General features: G+C 39.4%; 1 protein-coding gene across 3 annotated transcripts in view; it reads right to left on the reverse strand.

The window, feature by feature from the left end:
- nbas (NBAS subunit of NRZ tethering complex) overlaps positions 1-24,050 on the reverse strand; it is a 256,830-nt gene that overhangs the window by 113,725 nt on the left and 119,055 nt on the right. For all 3 annotated transcript variants that reach the window (XM_058393499.1, XM_058393497.1, XM_058393500.1), the window contains exons 27-30: positions 23,202-23,264; positions 17,277-17,399; positions 14,785-14,887; positions 9,169-9,395 (exon numbers count right to left, since the gene is read on the reverse strand). In XM_058393499.1, the coding sequence (XP_058249482.1) occupies positions 9,169-9,395; positions 14,785-14,887; positions 17,277-17,399; positions 23,202-23,264 (516 nt within the window). The remainder of the gene's footprint in view (positions 1-9,168; positions 9,396-14,784; positions 14,888-17,276; positions 17,400-23,201; positions 23,265-24,050) is intronic.

The raw sequence follows: 24,050 nt of genomic DNA on the forward strand, positions 1-24,050 counted from the left end.
TTTGTAAATGTTTGTTTTCTCATTTGGTCGAGCTCGGGTGATATCACCGACAAACAACAAACAACAACACAAAAACATTGAACCAAACACATTTTGTACAGCAGGTATTGTGGTGGTTTTGAGGAAACACTCATAGATTACATCTTTTTTCAGTGATATTAAACCCAGATTTTCACACCAGTAAACAAGTCTGCAGCTTTTTTCCTACACATGCAATCCGTCTCTCCTCCATCTGGCCGTCTCTGATATCTGTCACGATACAGCTCAGAATTCCGGCTTACATGCGGAAAAGAAACCTCAGCCACAGCAGACTGCAAATAATTAATGGAACCTTTCAACTCCGTTCACTGCTTTACTGATTATTACTGTTATTGTGGGTGGTGTTATTGTGGGTGGTGTTATTGTGGTGGGTGTTACTGTGGTGGGTGGTGTTATTGTGGTGGGTGTTATTGTGGTGGGTGTTGTTATTGTGGGTGTTGTTATTGTGGGTGTTGTTATTGTGGGTGTTGTTATTGTGGGTGTTGTTATTGTGGGTGTTGTTATTGTGGGTGCTGTTATTGTTAGTGCTGTTATTGTTGGTGCTGTTATTGTTGGTGCTGTTATTGTGGGTGCTGTTATTGTGGGTGCTGTTATTGTGGGTGCTGTTATTGTGGGTGCTGTTATTGTGGGTGCTGTTATTGTGGGTGTTGTTATTGTGGGTGTTATTGTGGGTGTTGTTATTGTGAGTGCTGTTATTGTGAGTGCTGTTATTGTGAGTGCTGTTATTGTGGGTGTTGTTATTGTGGGTGTTGTTATTGTGGGTGTTGTTATTGTGGGTGTTGTTATTGTGGGTGCTGTTATTGTGGGTGCTGTTATTGTGGGTGCTGTTATTGTGGGTGCTGTTATTGTGGGTGCTATTATTGTGGGTGTTGTTATTGTGGGTGCTGTTATTGTGGGTGCTGTTATTGTTGGTGCTGTTATTGTGGGTGTTGTTATTGTGGGTGCTGTTATTGTGGGTGCTGTTATTGTGGGTGCTGTTATTGTGGGTGCTGTTATTGTGGGTGTTATTGTGGGTGTTATTGTGGGTGCTGTTATTGTGAGTGCTGTTATTGTGGGTGCTGTTATTGTGGGTGCTGTTATTGTGGGTGCTGTTATTGTGGGTGCTGTTATTGTGGGTGCTGTTATTGTGGGTGCTGTTATTGTGGGTGCTGTTATTGTGGGTGCTGTTATTGTTGGTGCTGTTATTGTTGGTGTTGTTATTGTTGGTGCTGTTATTGTGGGTGCTGTTATTGTGGGTGCTGTTATTGTGGGTGCTGTTATTGTGGGTGCTGTTATTGTGGGTGTTGTTATTGTGGGTGTTGTTATTGTTGGTGCTGTTATTGTGGGTGCTGTTATTGTGGGTGCTGTTATTGTGGGTGTTGTTATTGTGGGTGTTGTTATTGTGGGTGTTGTTATTGTGGGTGTTGTTATTGTGGGTGTTGTTATTGTGGGTGTTGTTATTGTGGGTGCTGTTATTGTGGGTGCTGTTATTGTGGGTGCTGTTATTGTGGGTGCTGTTATTGTTGGTGCTGTTATTGTGGGTGCTGTTATTGTGGGTGTTGTTATTGTGGGTGCTGTTATTGTGGGTGCTGTTATTGTGGGTGTTGTTATTGTTGGTGTTGTTATTGTTGGTGTTGTTATTGTTGGTGCTGTTATTGTGGGTGCTGTTATTGTTGGTGCTGTTATTGTGGGTGTTGTTATTGTGGGTGTTGTTATTGTGGGTGTTGTTATTGTGGGTGCTGTTATTGTGGGTGTTGTTATTGTGGGTGTTGTTATTGTGGGTGTTGTTATTGTGGGTGCTGTTATTGTGGGTGTTGTTATTGTGGGTGCTGTTATTGTGGGTGCTGTTATTGTGGGTGTTATTGTGGGTGCTGTTATTGTTGGTGTTGTTATTGTGGGTGCTGTTATTGTGGGTGCTGTTATTGTTGGTGTTGTTATTGTGGGTGCTGTTATTGTTGGTGTTGTTATTGTGGGTGCTGTTATTGTGGGTGCTGTTATTGTGGGTGCTGTTATTGTGGGTGCTGTTATTGTTGGTGTTGTTATTGTGGGTGCTGTTATTGTGGGTGCTGTTATTGTTGGTGTTGTTATTGTGGGTGCTGTTATTGTGGGTGCTGTTATTGTTGGTGTTGTTATTGTGGGTGCTGTTATTGTGGGTGCTGTTATTGTTGGTGTTGTTATTGTGGGTGCTGTTATTGTTGGTGTTGTTATTGTGGGTGCTGTTATTGTGGGTGCTGTTGTTGTGGGTGGCATTACTGTGGGTGCTGTTGTTGTTGTTGTTAATGATGTGTTGACCATGTTGATGTTGCTGTTGTTGATTTTGTTGGACATGATGTTGATGTTATGCTGTAGTTGGGGTTGTTGACAATATGCTTCTGTGGTTGTTGGTGCCTTGATATTATGCTGTTGTGGTGACCTTGATGATGTCATGTTACTGTTGTTGATGGTTCGTTTGACGATATGATGCTGTGTTTGTTGTTGTTTGGGCTGACATTATGTTGTTGTGGTGATCTTGTTGATGTTATGTTGCCGGTGGTTTATTTGACGATATTGCTTTTGTGTTTGTTGTTGTTTGGGCTGACATTATGTTGTTGTGGCGATCTTGTTGATGTTATGTTGCCGGTGGTTTATTTGACGATATGCTTTTGTGTTTGTTGTTATTTTGGCAGTGTGGTTGTTGGTGTCTTGATATTATACTGTATTGGGGTTGTTGGTCTTGCTGAAATAATGCTGTGGTTGTTGGTGGTGATCTATTTGATTTTTTATCATTGTTGGTCACGTCAAACCTACAGTATGCTGTGGCAGTTGTTGTTGGTCCTGATGGTGTTGTATTGCTTTTGGTCTTGTTGATGTTATATTGTTGTTGTGGTTGTTGTTTTTACTCTTTTTGATGCTGTATTGTAGTTGTTGGTGATCATGATGTTGATGTTTGATGATGTTGGTTTTGTAGATGCTTTACTGTTGCTGTGGTTGTTGTTGGTCCTAATGGTGTTATATTGTTATTTGTCTTATTGCTGTGGTTGCTGATGTTGGTCTTGTTAATGTTAGACTGCTACTGTGGTTGTTGTTTTTGGTCTTGTTAATGTTGTATTGTTGTGTTTGTTAGTGCTACTGATGTTATTTTGTTGTTGGTCTGTTATGCTGTTGTTGGTTTTGTTGAGATATTTATGCTGTTGGATATGTTGCTGTGGTTGTTGGTGATGATCAAATTTGATGTTTTATTGCTGTTGGTATTCTTGAAATGTTGCTTTGGTTGTTGCTGGTGATGTTGTTGATATTATTTTGCTGTTGTTGGTCTTGTTGTTATATTGTTGTTGTGGTTGTTGTCTTTGCTCTTGTTGATACTGTATTGTTGTATTGGTCATATGTTATTTGTTGCTGTGGTTGTTGTTGGTGGTCCTGTTGACGGTCTATTGTTATTGATCTTGTTGTTATATTGTTGTTTTTTGTTGATGCTGTATTTATGGTTATTGTTGGTAATGATGTTATTTTGTTGCTGGTCTGTTGATGTTGGTGGTTTTGATTGTTAGATTATTGTTGTTGGTGATTGTTTTGATATTGTTGGTCTCTATGTTATATTGCTGTTGTCCATCTTTTTGATATTGTAACATTGTTATTTTTGTTAGTTTTATTATATTAATGTTAGTGTTGTTGTTGTAACATTGTTGTTATTTTTATGATTATGTTGTTAGTGTTGCTGATGTAGTTGTAGCTGATGTAGAATAGTTGTACTTGGGGAAGGATTTCACAAAGTGAGCTAATAAAGGTGGGTTTGATTGATGTAACAGCTCAATCCAGACTCCAGTAACAAAAGCTGCAGCTATTTCCACTAAATCAAGTCGGACTTGACCACTGCTTCTGCAGAATTGGTTCTTGATCGTAAAATATTCAGGCACAAAACACTGGATTTCCTGTCTGCATTTGCAAGCGGTCATTTCTACAGGTAATAACACTAAATTCAACAATATTGTAGAAAAAGGGTAATTTCACTCGGGACTGATTTCATTTGTACGACATATCTGGGCCGGGGAGGGTGTGAGAAGTGTGAGCCACAGTCAATTCATATCCATAGCTCTGGAAATGTAATATGTATTAAACCTGATGCACGTTCTACACCAGACTGATAAATTACAAACAGACAAAGGTTCTCCATTTCGTTTCAATTTAATTATTTAGAACTACATCTAGACATGCTTTATTGGCATGTCCATATTACATTACAGCCCTGATAAAGGACTGAAATTACTTATATATGTAGATCCACTACCTACTGCTATAAAAGTGTATTTCTTAAGCAGGATTACATCATTCACTAATATCCTCACTGAATGAACGCATAACATAGAGAGGAGAGCGCTAAGGGAATAACCATCAGGCGTTAGTGATGATCAGCACTTTAGTGGTACACACTGATATGTCTGAGGGCATTGTGTTACTTTTAAATGAAGTATTAACTAAATAAAATTGGGTTTTAGTTTATTAGTGTGTTCACTCCCAGCCTAAAGCTGATTATTTCTAAAAATTTATTTAAGTTAATTTATTTTTTTATTTTATTCCTCTTATAGCAAAGCAATTTGTCAACACTTATGTTGTGTATTATGTTATTTATTTAAAGCATTGCTTCCTCTCCAGCCTCCACTTCATGCTCTCTTGAAGACTTTGATAGAAAACATACAAGTTACAACTTAATCTACGACACTGGAGGCTCCTTACAAAATAAAATAAAATAAAATAAAATAAAATAAAATAAAATAAAATAAAATAAAATAAAATAAAATAAAATAAAATAAATGTAATTTAATTGAATTTAATTAAAAAATATTAACCAAGTAAACAATTACACAGTTATTTATTGATTGATTGATTGATTGATTGATTGATTATTGCGTTTTTTTTATATGGTGTGTCCCTGTTACTACAGAAACAATAACATTTTAAAAATGGCCGCATTAATATAAACTTGGCGGTTGTAATAATGGTCAGAGCTGCTACTATAGACAACGATATCACCATCTTCTGACCAATCAGAATGGAGAACACCACTGGTTTAAAATAACAAAAGCATAAAGTTATATTCACAATTTAATTCTCACTTTTAACGATTACAACAAAGCTACTTTACTTAAATATACAAATTCAGGATATACATTTTTAAATGTATAGATTTAACCCTGAGGAAGAACTCCCTGAGACAACATGAGGAAGAAAGGAACTGGTCCTCATCCTCACCTGGGTGAGAGTGGAGACAGTGATTATAAATCATTCCTCTGCTCTAACCGTCTACTATATGATCACAAAGTGGACTTGTGTAACTTCTAGATTTAGCGATGAAGAAGAAGTGATGAAGAACTGCTCACTGATGTAGGCTTGAGTGCAAAAACTCTTCGTATCAACTGCAGTCCTCTCCATGCAAGCCATCTCCATGCTTCCTAAATGCCACCATCCACAGCAACCTCATCTATCTCCAGACTATTCATGTGGCTTCATCCTCACTGGATCTTTATATAATGATCACACTTAGATTCAGAAATACACTAAACATCAGAGCTGGGATTGGCCTCAGAAGAATGATCAGGATTTACTACATCTAGAAAATCGAAGAGAAAATGTCCGAAACACGACCAGAAGCCAAAGGAAAGCGAACAGAAAGCTTAAAGAGCTCGCTGATCCTTCACAATGCTTCTACTAAAGCGTGGTTTATTAGGAAAACAGTAATGATTGGGCTAAAAACCCTACACACATGCGTTTATTTATTTATTTCATCTTCTCTAGACTCATTCTCCCATTTATCCCCATTGAATGCATTTTAACAAGATTACACAGTTTGTTAGAAGAAAAAAAAAAAAACCTAAATATTTATAAAAAATAATCTGTGAGAAATATATACTGCATTAATGATTCGATAACGTTTCGCATATTTTTAATATCATGGAAATATATTTCCTCTTCTATCCTGGTTGAAAAATGTTTCCAATAACAGCTAAACAGACAGCACGATGCCTATTCACTTATTCTGCCTTTTATTTACTTATTTATTTTTTGGATTAATATTGTGTATTCACACAAACAGGAACCTTTCGCATGCAGGTCAATTATTTAGGCGGTCACGTGTGAGAGTGTACTTTTGTTCCTAGTGCACTCAAGTGCTTTTAACTGCATGTTGCTGATTTGGCTGATGCATTGATCAAAACCAAAAAAGACGTGTGTTCCAGGCAGTAAATGGCTGCAGGTAATCAAGCAGTACGAGTTAGAGGAAATGGATTGGTACACACACACATAAATAAATAAATAAAATGAATGAAAAGAAAAGGATGAAAGGAACGAAGAAAGAAAGAAAGGAAGAAAGGAAGGAAGGAAGGAAGGAAGGAAGGAAGGAAGGAAGGAAGGAAGGAAGGAAAAACGTTTCAAGAGGCCGGCGTGAGACTGGGAAATCAAAGTGAGTGCAGGTTTTACTCCAAATGCAAGGAATGACTTAGCAGCATAACAAACACACACACACACAAACACACACAAATGCTTATTTATCATTACAACCAAGTGCTGTCTGATTCTCAATTCTGATTGGTCGGAAAATGCCAAATGTAGCTGTATTATGCAAATATTTGCTGCCAAAACATAATGCTTATTCATGCCTGATTAACATGTCCACACACACACACACACACGATTATGAACACTGTACGTGTCAGTTAACATTGTGGTGTGAATAATATCGCGTTGTAAGGACGTTTCTTCCGATTCTTCCACATTTAACCTCCCTAGCCATCGATTTTATTCAATTTATGAGCTGTTTTTCCACTTTCCCCTGGAGTTAGCGACTCTAATAAGTCGGAATGATTCTGGTTTGTTATGAATGACACCATGCAGGGTTCAGATAACGAGGCTCAGCAATGACTTTGTATTGTTTTGGTTAATTTTTTTGCTCAACAATAAGGGTGATGCCGAAGATTTGATGAAAATCAGCATTTAAGGTGATTTCACTGCCTGAACATATTAAATCCCAATCCTTAAGGAAAAAAGGCAAAGGAAATTGGGCATTTTAGCCTTCTTTGGAGCTCTGTCTATGCCTCAGGTTCTGCTGAGGAGCTCAGTACAGCTCAGGTGATCATTTCCATCGGGACAAAGACTTTGTTTCTTCATTAATCTTAGAAATTTATTCATTTCTGAAGACATGAAGGTGAGCCAGTAGCGTATGGTTTTCCGTTCACAATTTTTAGATTTGTTTCAGCTTTATTCAGACGAAACCTCACACAGTTTACGACTCATTCTGAGCAATCTTTCTTCAATAAATTCATTCAAAACACTCTCAGAATTGAATCGTGAATCCTTTCACCCTGATTAAGTAACCAGATGAACCCTGCCACATGTAGTGCTCTAAGATTCCTGGTCTTGGTTATTAGGAGTGGACCCTGGTGTGGTCTTCAGCTGTTGTAAGATGCGTGGTGAGATGCTTTTCTGCTGATCAGTTTCTTTTACAGCAGTTTCTATTAATTCTGGGTTTATAAACAATAAATCACAGGAAGCAAAATGTTCAAGCTCCATCCTGTTCTTTAAAAGCGAAGCATCTGAATGAGGATTCAGGAAATTCTGCCCTTGAGTGCCTCTGGAGTCACGTACTGGTTGTTTTTATCTCACGGCTCTCAGTTCCCTCGCTTCAGTCTCTCTCTTCACAGACTGGCAGCTCGAATTATCCTGACATTAACCTGCAAATTTGTTTCCTCTGAATTTGTCCATTAAATCAACTGGTCTATACTTATGCTGTCCTTCAAAACAGCGTGTGTGTGTGTGTGTGTGTGCATGATTTAGCTCTTTGTGAGCACGGAAAGATCTTCACTATAATCTGTTCCTGACCAAAACTAAGAATTTTTTTTTTTTTTTTTACAGCTTTCTAAGGAGACAAAATATTTAATGTTGCTAAGGTTTTTGTGTGTGTGTGTGTGTGTGTGTGAAAGCTTTCGGTGTCGGTCATCAGTGAATGGATGATGGCCTAATTACTGGCCTACTTTCTATCTGAGTGTAAGAAGATCACTCCGAAGATTGAATGAGAGAGAGAGAGGGAGAGAGAGAGAGAGAGAGAGAGGGAGGGAGAGAGAGAGAGAGAGAGAGAGAGAGAGAGAGAGAGAGAGAGAGAGAGAGGGAGGGAGAGCGAGAAAGACAGAAAGAGAGAGGGACAAAGAAACAGAGAGAGAAAGAGAGGGGGGAAAGAGAGAGAGAGAGGGAGGGAGAGAGAGAGAGAGAGAGAGAAAGAAGAAAAAGGAGAGAGAGTGACAGAGAAAGAGAGAGAGCAACCCACACATTCACAGACAGATGTAAGAGAGGTCTAAAGAGAAGGAGAGAACAGAGAGAGAGAGAGAGAGAGAGAGAGAGAGAGTGGGGGGGGGAGGGAGCGGACAGAGAAAGAGAGAGACAGAAAGAGAGGAAGAAGAAGAAGGAGAAAGAGAGACAGCAATCCATACTTTCACAGACTAAAATGAAAGATTTGAGAGAGAGAGAGAGAGAGAGAGAGAGAGAGAGAGATGAAAAAAGTAAATAAATGAATTAGTTAATTAATAAAGATTATTAAAGAAATGAAGAATGCTGGGCAAATAAGAAGAATTTATTTATTTAGTTAGTTAGTTAGCATCTAGCCATTAGACATATGTTTTGTTCACCTGTACAATCTGAACACAGAATGAATAAGCTAACATAAAAGTGTTAGCTTCATGTCTATCTGCGGACTCCCAGATGGATGGAAATAAAGGTCAGAGTTCACCGCTGTAACCGCCAGCAGAATCACACGCCTCTTTCACGTCCCATGTGTTTTTATACGTGTTTGTTTTGAAAAAAGAAACCCCTTTTCAATTCTAATAGCTAGAATGAAGTGGTACACCTCCTGACACGCTAACTAGGACCTGCACCTTTATTATGTCATTCTCATTCTGTGTATTTGTAAAAAGTAAATAAAACCAAATGTGTCAAGGAATAAAAATACAATAAAAGTCTAACTTTAGTTTTTTTAATTGCATTTTTTTGTTGTAAATATTGTTGCAGTGTGTTTATAGAATATGATTTTTATTGTATTAAATCATCATCAGTGTGGTGGTGTGAGTGGAAGCGTGAGGATGAGCTCAGACTGCACTTCCTGTTGTGAGAGGTCAGAGGTCATGGTCCTACCGTGCCAGGTTGATGCAGGGGTCGCTGAGTGTGGCGGAGGAGTTGAAGTATTCGCGGGCGGAGGCCAGTGCCAGCTCCACGCTGTGGGTGTAGGGCACACGGGTCGCTTTCACACGGAACGAAGGTCCGACCGGAGAAACCGGGCCTGAGGATGATCGCTGCATCAGCTGACCAGCAAGGAGCACGTTCTCCTCTCGACCAGAACACAACAAACTCTCCACAAACACCTGCAGAGAGAACGAGAGAGAGAGAGGGAGAGAGAGACGGGGGGGGTAGAGAGAAAGGGGGGAGAGGGAGAGAGAAAGAGGAGGGGCAGAGACAGAGAGAGAGAGAGAGAGAGAGAGAGAGAGACGGAGAGAAGGAGGGGGGAGGGATAGAGAGAAGGGGGGGGAAGGGGGGCAGAGAGAGAGAGAAAGAGAGAGAGAGAGAGAGATGGGAGACAGAGAGTTTCATTTCTTTTAATTTATTCTCTCTTAATCAGATAAGAAACAAATCATCTCTAATCTATTCTAATAATTTACATCTATTTTACATACATTCATTTATATACATTTATTTGATCATGCAAGTAGTTTATGTAATTCATATGAATTCAGTGAAATGTTCATTTTACTGATTATAAAAGAGAGAGAAAGAGATAAGGATGGAGAGAAAAAAGGGGTGAAAAAGGGGAAATTAATTACAAATGTTTTTTGGTAAAAACATTGGGGGAAAACATGTTAAAAAAGGAAAAAACATGAGAGATGAAATTGTGGTGAAAAATTAATTACATTAAACATTTTAAATGAATGAATTTGGCAAAACTGAAGTGAGGGGAGAAATAAATAGTGTTGAAATAATAGAAATTAATTATGAAAAAAAATACTGCAGCTAAAGGAGCAGTAATTAATCATTCACACTCCTCACACACCTTACAGGAACCATATGGAAGCTCTTTCTCTCTCTCTCACTCTCTCTCTCACTCTCTCTCTCTCACACACACAGACACAGACACACACACACAGACACACACAGGTATAACACACTCAACACTACTGAACTAATGAACATGATGGAGGACATCTGCCACAGGTGAAAAGTGAAGTGATGGAGAGAAGGGGGGGGGAAGAGATGGGGGGGGGGAAGAAGGACACAGAAAGAAAAGAGAGAGAGAGAGAGAGAGAGAGAGAGAGACAGACAGACAGAGAGAGGGGAGGGGGAGAGGAGAGGGAGAGAGAGGGGGAAGAGAAAGAGGGACACACAAACACAGAGAGAGAGAGACCCAGCGTAAGTGTGACACTACTGCTTTAGCTAGTTAGGCTATGCTAATGTTCGCTTGCTAAGAATCAACTTCCATCCACAAATAGATATTTCAAATAGATATAAAATATTTCAGGGATTTTAAAGACAGACAGATAGATAGATGATTGATACACAGATAGATACACAGATAGATACACAGATAGATAGATAGATAGATAGATAGATAGATAGATAGATAGATAGATAGATAGATAGATAGATAGATAGATAGATAGATAGATAGATAGATAGATAGATAGATAGATAGATAGATAGATAGATTTTGCCTTCTTCCCTCTCACTCCTCCAAAAACCATGAACCATCCAGCCAGAGAGCACCACAGAGATGATGGGAAGAAAACGGGGGACGCCGAGACGCAGAATATTTTATTACCCCTGTGCCGTGGTGTTTCATTTCGGCCCACGTAACGCAAGGGGGGCAAAAAGAAAATGATAAATAAATAAATATGATGAGCGCCTTCATTAGTCTTCATTACGGGAAGCAATATCCGCAGCACACGTTATCCCTAACACCATAATGCGGTTAACTCCAATTACGCCGCAAATGAAATATCAACTCCCACTCTGTCTGCGAGCCGATGAGCCGAAGCTAATACCGAGCTCACGAGGGGAACGAGGGAGGATTGTGTTTGGTTACTCGAGTTTGGACAAATTCATTAGGAATTCCGCTCCGGCGAGAGAAGAGCGCCGTCCATCAACACCCAGCCGTCTTCCTGCTCGATGAGATACAGCCATGAAGTCATGGAACGTAGCAATACAACACAACACAAAACAACACTGATGAATTCTCAGCTCTGATTGGTCGGAATGCTGGCTGTGATTCAAGCCTGTAGGTATGTGTACTGTTTCTATAGCAACAGCTACTTCGGAGGGATTCATATGTAGATAATCTCAGCATAATTTCTCAAATCTACTGAAATCCTGTCAGGAAATAAAAGTAATCAGAAATCATTAAAGAATCACAAGCACACACCCCCACCTACACCCACACACATACCCACACCTACACCCACACACACCCCCACCTACACCCACACACACACCTACACCCACACACATACCCACACCTACACCCACACTCATACCCACCCACACCCACACACCCACACACATACCCACACCTACACCCACACTCATACCGACCCACACCCCCACACACATACCCACACCCACACACACACACCCCCACCTACACCCACACACATACCCACACCTACACCCACACACACACACCCCCACACATACCCACCCACACACACCCCCACCTACACCCACACACATACCCACACCCACACTCATACCCACACACACACCCACCCACACACACGCACCCACCTCTGCATATACACACCCACATACCTCCACAGACCTATCTCTAAAAACTAGCACTTAAACAATAAAAAACTTCAATAATAAAAATAATAATAAAAAAAGCCTTCTTGTCCAGTTGCTTCTTCTCACTGTATCACCTCTTTACACAGATTTTCTAAACCGATACTCTGCCAAATGGAATAAAAGTAAACAGAGATAAATACACTAGCTAATTAACTGGCACAGCCTCAACCATCCCCCATAAATCCTCAATCTTCCTCCTATTTCTTTTTTATTAACACCATAACTGTTATTACTGTGTTATTACAGTACACTGTAAAAAATGTACGTGAAAATTACAGTAAAAAACTGTGAAATAGCAACAGAAAAAGACTGTAAAGTCAAAAATAGTATATCACCGTAGTACATACATCAAATTACCGTAAATAAAGAAACAGTATGTACTTTCATTTTTACTGTCCTAATATGTAAAAAATACACATTGTTACTGTGAAAATAGAAAATTTTGGTAAAATTAACGGTAAAATGCCATAACTTCATAAACAAGTAATTACCCTAAAATCAAAGGTATTTTGCTGATATGTTTATTTAAATTTACGATATAAAACCTTTCACCATTCAGCAAAAACATACCTTCATTTCTACAGAAACAAGATGTTAAAAATATGGAATGTGTTTTTTAAATTAATTATATTATGTTTAAATATGGGTTGAATCTGATAATTAATGTGCTATATCCAATTAAAATGATTATAGGCTGTAATTGTTTGGGTGTTTATGGTTGTTTTGTGGTTTTGTGTTTATGTTGTGTTTATTTGGGTCTGATATTGCCCCGGTGTATTTTTGTTGCTGCAACTTGTACTTCATTGAAGGCTTCACAGAAATGAACCACGTTGTTGATTTAAGTGTTTTGGAGATGGTTACAATCATATCTTGTAGATATCTATCGTTTAATGCCCATTAAAGCCTGAGCTCATTTAAGGAAATGTTAGGTGAAATGCTCTATTATCTTTTAACGTGCAAGCTGATGTTGTTCCCCACTCAGTGAATGGAGAAGAACCACAATAAATAAATAAATAAATCATTAAAATAAAAAGAATTTGAAGTATTTCACTTCTGTAACATTTCATGTATGCATTTAAACTCCTGAGCGGTTATAGACTTGGAGGAAACAACGTGCTGCCCGCTGTGATGACCAGGAACATGGTGAGATTCTAAAATCGTTATCCAAGAAGCAAACCATTTTTTTTTATATTTTAAAGATTGTAATTTTTGGGGGGTTTTTTTTTGGCATTTTTGCTTTTTTGGACAGTGGCAGTAAAAACACAGTGGAGAGAGATGGGATGATTTGCAGCAAAGGGCCTGAGCTGGAACTGAAGCTTGACTGCCTGAATAACAGTATGTGGTACGCGTTCTACCAGGTGAGGCACTTGATTAGCCATTTATTTATTTAATATAGCCATTTGATTGTAGTTTACAGCCTACATCGAGATGCTTGAGATGATTTTACTTTCAATTAAGGCAATATATTTCTTACTGCCTTTGTTGCTGTCATCTGCCAGCAGTTGTTCTTGAAATGGACCTCATCAATCTCTTTCCTGTTCTACAAATCCCCCCTTTTGATCAGATGCTGGTCTTGTCCAGGATAAATATTGGTAAGTGGTGGTACATTTGACTGGTTACTGGTCAGCGTTGTAGTAAATTTGATTATTAATTGCTTCAGTGGAGGCAACTGTGTTTAGACTTCATGTCAACAGACATAAAATAAATGCTTATGATGACTTGTATGAAATGTTTCTGAAATGAGAACTTTCTCCTTGAGACCATCAGTTATAAAAAAAAATAACCTGCAAAACTATATTAATTATTTAATTAATTAATAAATATTGCCTTCATTAATGTATAATTCATTGGAGCAAAGTTGAACATATTTGAACAACTTATTGGACAACTAGAAGGCTGTTTATCTCTGTGTAGGCATCATGCTCAAACACTGCATCAATCAAACCTTTGCTTTGTGTATGTTTTCTGGCTGCAGAGGGGATCATATCGGCGCACAGTGGACAACATGCAAGTCCTCAAGCTGCACTAGTGACTACATGCTGTAGCTTCCAGTTTCTCAAACATCATGTCCAATTCTATCCCATGTCTTCACACAAGTCTGGACTCAGTGACTTATTCCTCTTGTTCAACCAGGGCAAGTAAGCCCTGATACATAATGTTTGTTTATTTCACCATGGATTATCCAATCATATGGACATGTGCTGTTTTTTCAAGATTTCATTACTAATTTGTGAGTACTGGACAAGGTATTTGATTTTAACACTGAATATGTACATGTTTTCTTGCTTTAGTCTGACAATGATATTTTTGTGCCTTGGTTTACAGTGGACCTTATTCATTTAGTAATTAATCATAAAAAGTTATAATCATAAAATACCGTAATATGATTTATGGTTGTGTTGTGGTTTTTATCTGAGAAAGACTGTAAATAGGTTTACAGTATATTTGGTATAAGGAAAGAGAAGGAAAAAGGGGGAGGGGAAGAAAACAAAAAAAAATGGATTTCCACCGTTTCAGGTTGGAAAGGAAAGTGGAGAAAAAGGAAAAAAGAAAAAAAAGGATTTTCACCATTTCAGGTTGAAAAAAGGGAGAGAAAAAGGGGAAAAAAGAAAGAAAAAAAATGGATTTCCACCATTTCAGGTTGAAGGAAAGAGAAGGGGAAAAACACCCAAAAGAAACTTTTTACAAACAGTTTGTCTGAAATCAACTTGGCAGAAATCACCCCCCCCCCTTCTCTTTCCCTGAAGAGAAGGCCAGAGATTCTGTCAGAGATCCTGCGAGAGCGGAGAGGAAGTGGGTGGAGCTTCCAGAAAATGTCAAGACCAAAGAGTTTGAAACTGATTCAAAATTTATGCCAGTTGCTCATCTGCTGCATCACTGGGGAGAAAAGGAGTGTGTGTGTGTGCGTTTGTGTGTTACCTGGTGGCAGGTAGCAGGTTGCAGGCAGGTGTAAACATTCTGCTGCATGTCCAGTAGGTCCTGCAGGAGGTCTCTCCACACTCTCTCACTCACTGGCGGTTTTCTAACAACAGCAGAATGTAAATAATTAAATACCTTTATTAGATAAAAATAATCAGTAATTATTTCAGTTATCTCAGTAAAACGGCAGCGTGAAGTGGATTATTTTCCAGGTGTTTTATTTTTTAAACCAATTTTATCATTACATTCTGGTTATCTCTTACTTTACAGCAGCTATAAACATCCCATCACACAACATCTACACTCACAGACTCCTCCCCCTTTTTCATGACATAACTATTCAATAGAAAGAAACTCATCATATTAACATAAAACCTGCACTCCTGTCTGGCCAATCAGATTCCAGAATTCACTGCTGCTGTATAAGAGCTTACAGACTATAACAAATTTGATTTAATGAATTATTTTATTTTATTTCTTTTATCCTTTCACCATTTAGTCCTTCCTTCCCGCCCTCCCTCCCTCCCTCCCTCCCTCTCCCCTTGATTGGTTCCAGTGATGCCAGTAACATTTAACTATAAGGCTGCATATAAAAAATTGTGGTATTTAATTTCTGGTGTTGTTTGTGTGTGTGTTGTGTTTTATTTCTGCTGTGTATATGTGTGTTAAATTTCCAGTGTGTGTGTGGTGTTTTATATCTGTTGTTTGTGTGATGTTTAATTTCTGGTGTGTGTGTGTGGTGTTTAATATCTGTTGTGTGTGTGATGTTTAATTTCTGGTGTATGTGTGTGTGTGGTGTTAAATTTCTGGTGTGTGTGGTGTTTAATATCTGGTGTGTGTGTGTGTGTGTACGTGGTGTTTTATTTCTGCTGTGTGTGTGTGTGTGTGTGTGTGGTGTTTAATTTCTGGTGTTTAATATCTGTTGTGTGTGTGATGTTTAATTTCTGGTGTGTGTGTGTGTGTGTGGTGTTTAATATCTGGTGTGTGTGTGTGTGTGCGTGTGTGGTGTTTTATTTCTGCTGTGTGTGTGGTGTTTTATTTCTGCTGTGTGCGTGTGGGTGTATGTGTGTGTGTGGTGTTAAATTTCTGGTGTGTGTGGTGTTTAATATCTGGTGTGTGTGTGTGTGTGTGTACGTGGTGTTTTATTTCTGCTGTGTGTGTGTGTGTGGTGTTTAATTTCTGGTGTTTAATATCTGTTGTGTGTGTGATGTTTAATTTCTGGTGTGTGTGTGTGTGTGTGGTGTTTAATATCTGGGGTGTGTGTGTGTGCGTGTGTGGTGTTTTATTTCTGCTGTGTGCGTGTGGGTGTGTGTGTGTGTGTGGTGTTAAATTTCTGGAGTGTGTGTGTAATTAGTGTAACTGTGATTACTGTGTGCATCACTGTGTGCACTGCAGGATGTTGTGTATTTGTAAGAGGAGAAGAGTAAATAATGTCCAGTGTGTGTCAGTGTCACGTGTCAGCGGTCAGCAGGTTAGGTTTTCATATTTACATCTTGTTTCTGGTTGATTTTTTTTTTATTGTTGCAGTTGTTATTGATTGGTGTGTTGAGTGTGTGTGTATATATTTCATATTTGTGTCATTCATCCTGTGTGTGTGTGATTCATATTGTGCTGTGTGTGTGTGGTTGTCATTTGTCCTATGCATAGTGTGTGCGTGTGTGTGAATGAGTGAGTGTGTGTGTGTGCGTGTTTTGTCCTGTGCACGTGTGTGTCATTCGTCCTGTGGTGTGTGTGTGTGTCATTCATTTGGTGCAGTGAGTGCGTGTGTGTGTGTGTGTGGTTGTCATTTGTCCTGTGCATAGTGTGTGCATGTGTGTGTGAATGAGTGAGTGTGTGTTTTGTCCTGTGCACGTGTCATTTGTCCTGTGGTGCGTGCACCTGTGTGTGTGTGTGTGTGTTTCATTCTGTGCAGTGTGTGTGTGTGCGTGTGTGTGATTCATTCTGTGCAGTAAGTGTGAGTGTGTGTGTGTGTGTGTGTGTGGCTGTCATTTGTCCTGTTGTGTGTAATGAGTGTGTGTGCACATGTGTGTGAATGAATGAGTGTGTTTTGTTCTGTGCAAGTGTGTATCATTCGTCCTGTGGTGTATGTGTGTGTGTGGGTGTATGTGTTTAAGAAATGAAATAAGGTGCTCCACAAGCATTATGTATTATGCATAATGTTTTTTGTGTGTAGTTGTGTTACGTTTATATATAAGTGTGTTTTTTGTGTGTTTATATTGTGTGTGTGTGTGCGCCAGTCATCCTGTGTGTTGAGTGTATGAGCATCATTTGTTGCTACCCATGCTGTGTGTGTGTGTATTTGGGAATAAATATTTGATGTGTTCCAAAAGCATCATGTATGACTAAGCTTTTTGTGTGTAGTTGTGTAACGGTTGTGTGTGTGTGTGTGTATGAAGTAAATAGTGATTAGTTTGTTCCATACCTGCAAAATATTCTTTCCCATTGTTAAATATGTACTGATTGTGTGTGTGTGTGTACAGTGCATGTCTTACTTGCGGCCGACGTGGCGAGTGAGTTTGACCATCAGTTGATGAGCCTCCTCCTTGCTGCTCTGACTGTTTCTTATGAATGAAATTGGCTTCTGCAGGCCATGTTTCTCCAGTACCTCAGCAACACTGCAACACACACACATTAACAACATCTGCCATTTGTACCTCCATGTATGATACTACACAACCAACAAGACAATCTATCAAACTATCCATTCATAAATTCATCAATCCATTTATCTATCATTCATTTAGACTTTCATTTATTCAACTAGTAATAGCAAAAATCAATCTTGTTAATTTTTCCCAGTCTAATCACGTGGGTTCATTCATCCACTGGTGAATTTTTACATATTTCCTTTTATTCATCTGTCTTCCAACTCAATCCTCCATTCAATCAAACAGTCAACCAACCAGTCAATCCATCACGCCAATTCAATCCTGTCAATCCACTCACTGGCTGAAGTGACTGGGTAGGTTGACTGTCAATCCTCCAGTCAATCAATCAATCAATCAATCAATCCATCCAATCAATCCTCTAATCAATGCACCAGTCAATCCTCCAGTCAATCCTCCAGTCAATCCATCCAATCAATCCTCCAGTCAATCCACCAGTCAATCCATCCAATCAATGCTCCAGTCAATGCTCCAGTCAATGCTCCAGTCAATGCTCCAGTCAATCCACCAGTCAATCCTCCAGTCAATCCACCAGTCAATGCTCCAGTCAATCCTCCAGTCAATCCACCAGTCAATCCTCCAGTCAATCCTCCAGTCAATCCTCCAGTCAATCCACCAGTCAATCCTCCAGTCAATCCATCCAATCAATGCTCCAGTCAATCCACCAGTCAATGCTCCAGTCAATGTTCCAGTCAATCCACCAGTCAATCCACCAGTCAATCCTCCAGTCAATCCTCCAGTCAATCCATCCAATCAATGCTCCAGTCAATCCACCAGTCAATGCTCCAGTCAATCCTCCAGTCAATCCACCAGTCAATGCTCCAGTCAATCCACCAGACCATCCTCCAGTCAATCCTCCAGTCAATCCACCAGTCAATCCTCCAGTCAATCCACCAGTCAATCTTGGATGTCACACACCCCCCCCTCAGGTATGCGGAGAAGATCACTCTGCCTCGACTGGGTGGAAGACGTTGCTTCTTCCAAGTGGCCTTGTCACATATACATTTCAATATTCTTTCTTTGGAGGGTTGGGGTCAGAGCACAGGGTCAGCCATGATGCAGGGGGGTTGAGGGCCCTTGCTTAAGGGCCCAAAAGTGACAATTTGGCAGTGGTGGGGCTTGAACCTTAATCTTCTGATCAACAACCCAGATCCTTAACCACAGGTCTGCTATGAGACCTGAGAGACAACTCGTTGAACTTATGGTTTGGTGCCTGAACTAATACAGAACTACATTATCCTGGGGAATGTGGTAGCTCAGTGGTTAAGGTGATGGACTACTGATCGGAAGGTTGTGAGTTCCCTGGTCCACCAAGCTGCCACTGCTGAACCCTTGAGCAAGGTCCTTACCCCTCAATTGCTCAGTTGTATAAAATGAGATAAATTGTACTCTGGATAAGGGCATCTGCCAAATGCTAGAAATGTAAAATTACCCATCAGCCCTAGTCACATGACCATGTCACTCACACCTGTTTCAACACCATATAAGCATTCCTGTTTAAGTTGAAGCATTCTGCCTTCATCTCCCAGGTGTGTCATCATCATCATCATCATCTATTCAGTCCAACTTTCATTAATCCATCTCTACACAGAAATCCATGAGCAAAATCCTCAGAGCTACACAACCGCTCGTTAATTCAACCGCTAACACCTTACCCGAGCTTTCAGTCAAACTCAACCATCCAATCTGCCGATTCCTTTAACGATGAATTAACTCATAAAAAAGTCAATCAATCCGATCCATCAAATCCACCTGATAATCAATTCATCAATGCATCCATTTATCCATCCATCCACTCACTATCCCTTCATTAGTCTTTCCATCCAGCGTTAAATGACTCTATACTCCACACACACATCCAGAGAGGAAAACTTAACTGTGTAATTTGGGAAACTGCGATGCACAAAACGAGTCGACATAAATCAGAGTCTCATCAGTCAGCGCAGTCAGCCGAACAAACGCAGCACTCGGCTGGGAAGCGCACAGTAAATGGGGATCTTTCTTAGTGCACAGATGTTTTGTGCTTACACACACATTAGCACAGACACTTGTCTCTCTCGTTTTTAGCGATACGGATCAGGCTCTGCCTTTTACTCTCTCTCTCCATCTGTCCTCGAGTTGCCATGAAAAGACGTACTGCTTTGTGGTGTTGCGAAAGCTGTGAAGGTGCACACGAGAGTTTGATGTGATTTATAGGGACACCATAATCTACTCTCTAGTTATGATACGGGATATATCAGAGATGGGAAAAGAAGAGAGAAGGAAAAGTGTATTAAAGGAAAGAATATTATAACACTATAAAGAGATAGAATATGCAAGTGATAGAAAAAAACTGAGCAATAAATTAGATTTTTTTTTTCGCAACTGAGAAACTATTGAGCAGGAAAAAGAAGAGAAACTGCACTTTTTTTTGGCAACACTTTTTAAGAAGCTCATATCATAAATTATTACAAAGCTCAGCAGTGAAGATTCACACGCACCCTGCTGGAACCCTGTTTAAGGGGGCCAAGCACCAAATGCGCCTAGATACCAAACTGCAACTTCTTCTTCTTTTATTATTTTCCATTCATTTATACCATTTGACCGACACCCTTATCCAAAGAGACTTACAATTTATCTCATTTTATACAATTGAGGGCATGGGATTTGAACTCACAACCTTCCGTTCAGTAGCTCAACACCTAACCACTAAGCTACCACATCCATACATCCATCCATGTTCAGGAGTGAGGGCACATGGTAGGGGACAGGGTGCCAGTCTGTCACAGGATACAATCATACACACACTGTAGAGATGCCAATCAGCCTCTTTGGACTAGGAAGGAAACCGGGGAACTCAAATCAAACCCCTAAAGCACAGGACAAACATTGCACACATCGAACCCCCAAGGCAAACACCTTCCATACCTCCTATTATTATTAATATCCTTATTTTCCATTCATTTACATTTATGGCATTTGAAAGACACCTTACTTTATACAACTTCATCTTACTTTATACAACCGAGAATTTGAGAGTTAAGGGCCTTGCTCAGGGTCTCAGAAGTGGCCGCTTGGTAAACCTGGGGTTCGAACTCACAACCTTCTGATCAGTAGCCCAACACCTTAACCACAAAGCTACCACATCCCCCGATTCAACCATCCATCCATCCATCCATCCATCCATCCATCGTCTTTGCCAGGGGAGTCGGGCACATGGTAAACACACACACGCACTCATTCGCACACAACAGACAATGTAGAGATGCCTCTTTGGAATAGGAAGGCAACCGGAGAACCCAGATGAAACCTCTAAAGCACAGGAAGCACATTGCACACAGAGTGGAGGCAGGAATCAAACCCCCAACCCTAAAGGTGCAAGGCAAACACCCTTCAATGCCTCCCATTATTGTTATTATTATTAATAATAATATTTTTATTTTCCATTCATTTACATTTCTGGCATTTGACAGACACCCTTATCCAGAGAGACTTACAATTTATCTCATTTTAAACAACTGAGCAATTGAGGGTTAAGGGCCTCGCTCGGGGACCCAGGAGTGGACACACACAAGCACACACACACACTTGAACACTCATCCGTACACAACAGACAATGTAGAGATGCCAATCAGCCTCTTTGGACTTGGGAGGAAACCGGAGAACCCTGAGAAAACCTCCAAAGCACAGGAAGAAAACTGTACACAGAATGGAGGCGGGAATCAAACAACCAACCCTGAAGGTGTGAAGCAAACACCTCCTAATAGTATTATTAAGTGAATTTAGGACACTGATGGAGAACAGTCTCAGTTTCCTGTACAGCATTTCTGGTGTACATCACTCAAGAACTCCAGCACCACCAACTGTACAAATTAGTACACATGTTCTCAACAAACCATCTTTACAGAAACACAGTTCCACTTTCTTTTCTCACATCGAGGTCAACCACACACCATGAGCTTAATTTCCACCATATCAGATTTTCTTCTACAAGAATCTCCACCAAATTTCAGCAGCAGAACCCAAACAAAGCTGGATTTCTAGATACGTCCATAACAAGCAAACAAATTCCATGTTGTAAAACTGCAGGCATATCTCAACAACAATGAGACGGGAAATTGTCAATCCTTCAACATCCATCATTCTCTTGTCCTTGGAAGGTGCAGAGATTTTTTTTTTTAAATAAAATGGAGGCCATTTTAAGTTTTTCCGGAAAGGGACATGAAACCATAAAGCAGGTCAGGTTCAATCAAATCTCAGGACAATGATATTAAAGGTTTTTGACAGACTTGTTCGAAGAGAGTTTGATCTCCCAGGACACGCTGTTAATCAGCAATTTTACCCTAAAGTGCTTAAGCTTCTTGTGGGAAATAATCGGGAGTAAAAAAAATAAAAAGTGAAAAATATCTTCACATCCAGATCCTGTTTCTTGCGACTTATTGTTGATTTTTAAAATTAAATGTGAGATTGAAGGTGAAAAGATTGACAGTTTTCTTGTTTTTTTTTAGGGTAAAATTGTTGATTAAAAGAGTCCACAGCTAAAGCTGCTTTGAGACAAAGAAAACAAAAACAGTCCTTATTCTTGATGGTTTTGGAGTCTTGAATAGTTTGAGTCCCTGCTTTGGCAACAGTTTTGGAGCAAAAAAACTAAAATTCACACAAATTCAGATGCTCTTTAACATCTGCTACAAGAACTGAAGAAGACAAAAAAAAAAACAAATGCACATGAATGACCTGAGGAGAAAAGAAAAATAACCATAGGTATGATGTCACTCAGGCTTCATCTACAAATGTTTAGCTAATTTATAAGAAGAACCTGAACGAACACTCTCTCTAAGATTTTTGATGAAAGAATTCTGACAGTGAAGTCACCCAGTACACAAAGTAAAGCCATTTCTCAGCAACACTTCAGCTTTGGAGGGATAATGCAAACAGGAAGTGAGCAAATATTGATGTTTTGCCTTTGAATCGTCTTAAGAACAAGTGCCGATGCTCCCCACGGTTTCTGGTGGTCATCACTAAGGGTGTGTGTGTGTCCTGTTAGAATTAGAGTATTTGTGTTGTTTATAATGCATTTTAGAATCGTTAATACATAGCATGACGTTGCGTTATAATTATTCATTAGATATTAAGGTCACGCAGTGCACCATGGGAGATAACAATATAATAAAAAGCGAAACCTTTTCTACAACACGCAACAAGTCGCAAGTATTTACTTAGAGTTTATATAAATCCTTCCGAGGAATCATTACCAACTTACCACCATTAACATGATTTATGGATATTTTTTTGTGTGCGTGTGTGTTTGTGTCAAGAGAGCCGTCTCAGCCGTTTTCCATCACTCCACCTCCAACTAGAACACACACACATGCACCCACAAACACACACTGCAGCAGGATTTTCATCGCCGCCCGACGTATAATTTAGCCTTCAAGCAGAATGATAATTATATGCGGCGCGACGTGAAGTCCCGAAACGCCTCTTAAGAGTCACATTAAAAAGAAAAAGCGATCCACTGGAAGACGTTGATGTAAGACACCTCCAAATTAAAAGGGGAAACTCTGTGACGGATACAAAAATACAGTTGCCGTCTCACCCGCAGCGTCCGGCTAAAACTCATTTCAGACTTTCGAACTTCTGGAAAAAATAATAAGGCAGAGAAAATCCCAGAGAAACCCTCTGTCTTTTCTCTCGCCTTTCCATCTCGGTCTCCAGGGCCTTTATTTTTCACTTCCAGTGTGGCCTTCCCTCCGTCCTTCACTCAGCCATTACCTGAGATGTTTCTCCAGGGAGTCCACTCGGTCGTGCAGGAGTTTTGTGGTTTCAGTCTGTGGTCTGTAAAAGAGCAAGAAAGAGAAATTTCCTTTAACACTGACTAATTAACGCCAGACAGTCGGTTTTCATCTGAGGAATAAAACACTATGGTTCATGATGTTATGGGAAAAATATCCGATATAAGGTGGTGTGAAGCAGCAAATGATTATTATTATAATTTTCCTATAAACAACAAAAATTTGTTTCTTTCTTATACTACAAAATTTAACAACTACAATTGGTGTTAAAACAGATATACAGTTCTTTACATTTAAACTTCTTCACTATTTATCAATTACTTCAAAACAATGTTTTTTTTTTTATTTCTTTTTTTGACATAACATTGAAATGTGCTGGACAGATCAATCTTTTTATTTATTTATTTTTATTACTTAATTTCTCTTTTTTTGGACATAACATTAAAATGCCACCAACGCAGTGCAGAATGGAAAAAAATATATATTTCCTGTAAGACAAATCTGTGATTTACAAAAGAAAAACAGTTTAAATTTCATTAAAACATATCAGGAATATCATCATCATTCTGAGCAAATTTGGTATGAACTTGATAAATTCCCTAGGAGGAGGATTTGTAAGTTTGGTACCAGTCAAAACATACAAAAATCCCATATCCCAAAAATTCCTGATGGGCGGAGTTAATGGATGAGGAATTTGTTGGTCTTAGATATATATAAAGATCATTATGTTTAATAAATTTGACTGAAACAGGATTTAAAGTCCAGAACCAAACTTTTCCCTGTACCTGATGACCGCCATGTTTGATGTTGTTTGTGTTTGGACCCCAAA

This window comes from Hemibagrus wyckioides, linkage group LG06 (assembly GCF_019097595.1).
Source record: "Hemibagrus wyckioides isolate EC202008001 linkage group LG06, SWU_Hwy_1.0, whole genome shotgun sequence".
Lineage (NCBI taxonomy): Eukaryota > Metazoa > Chordata > Actinopteri > Siluriformes > Bagridae > Hemibagrus > Hemibagrus wyckioides.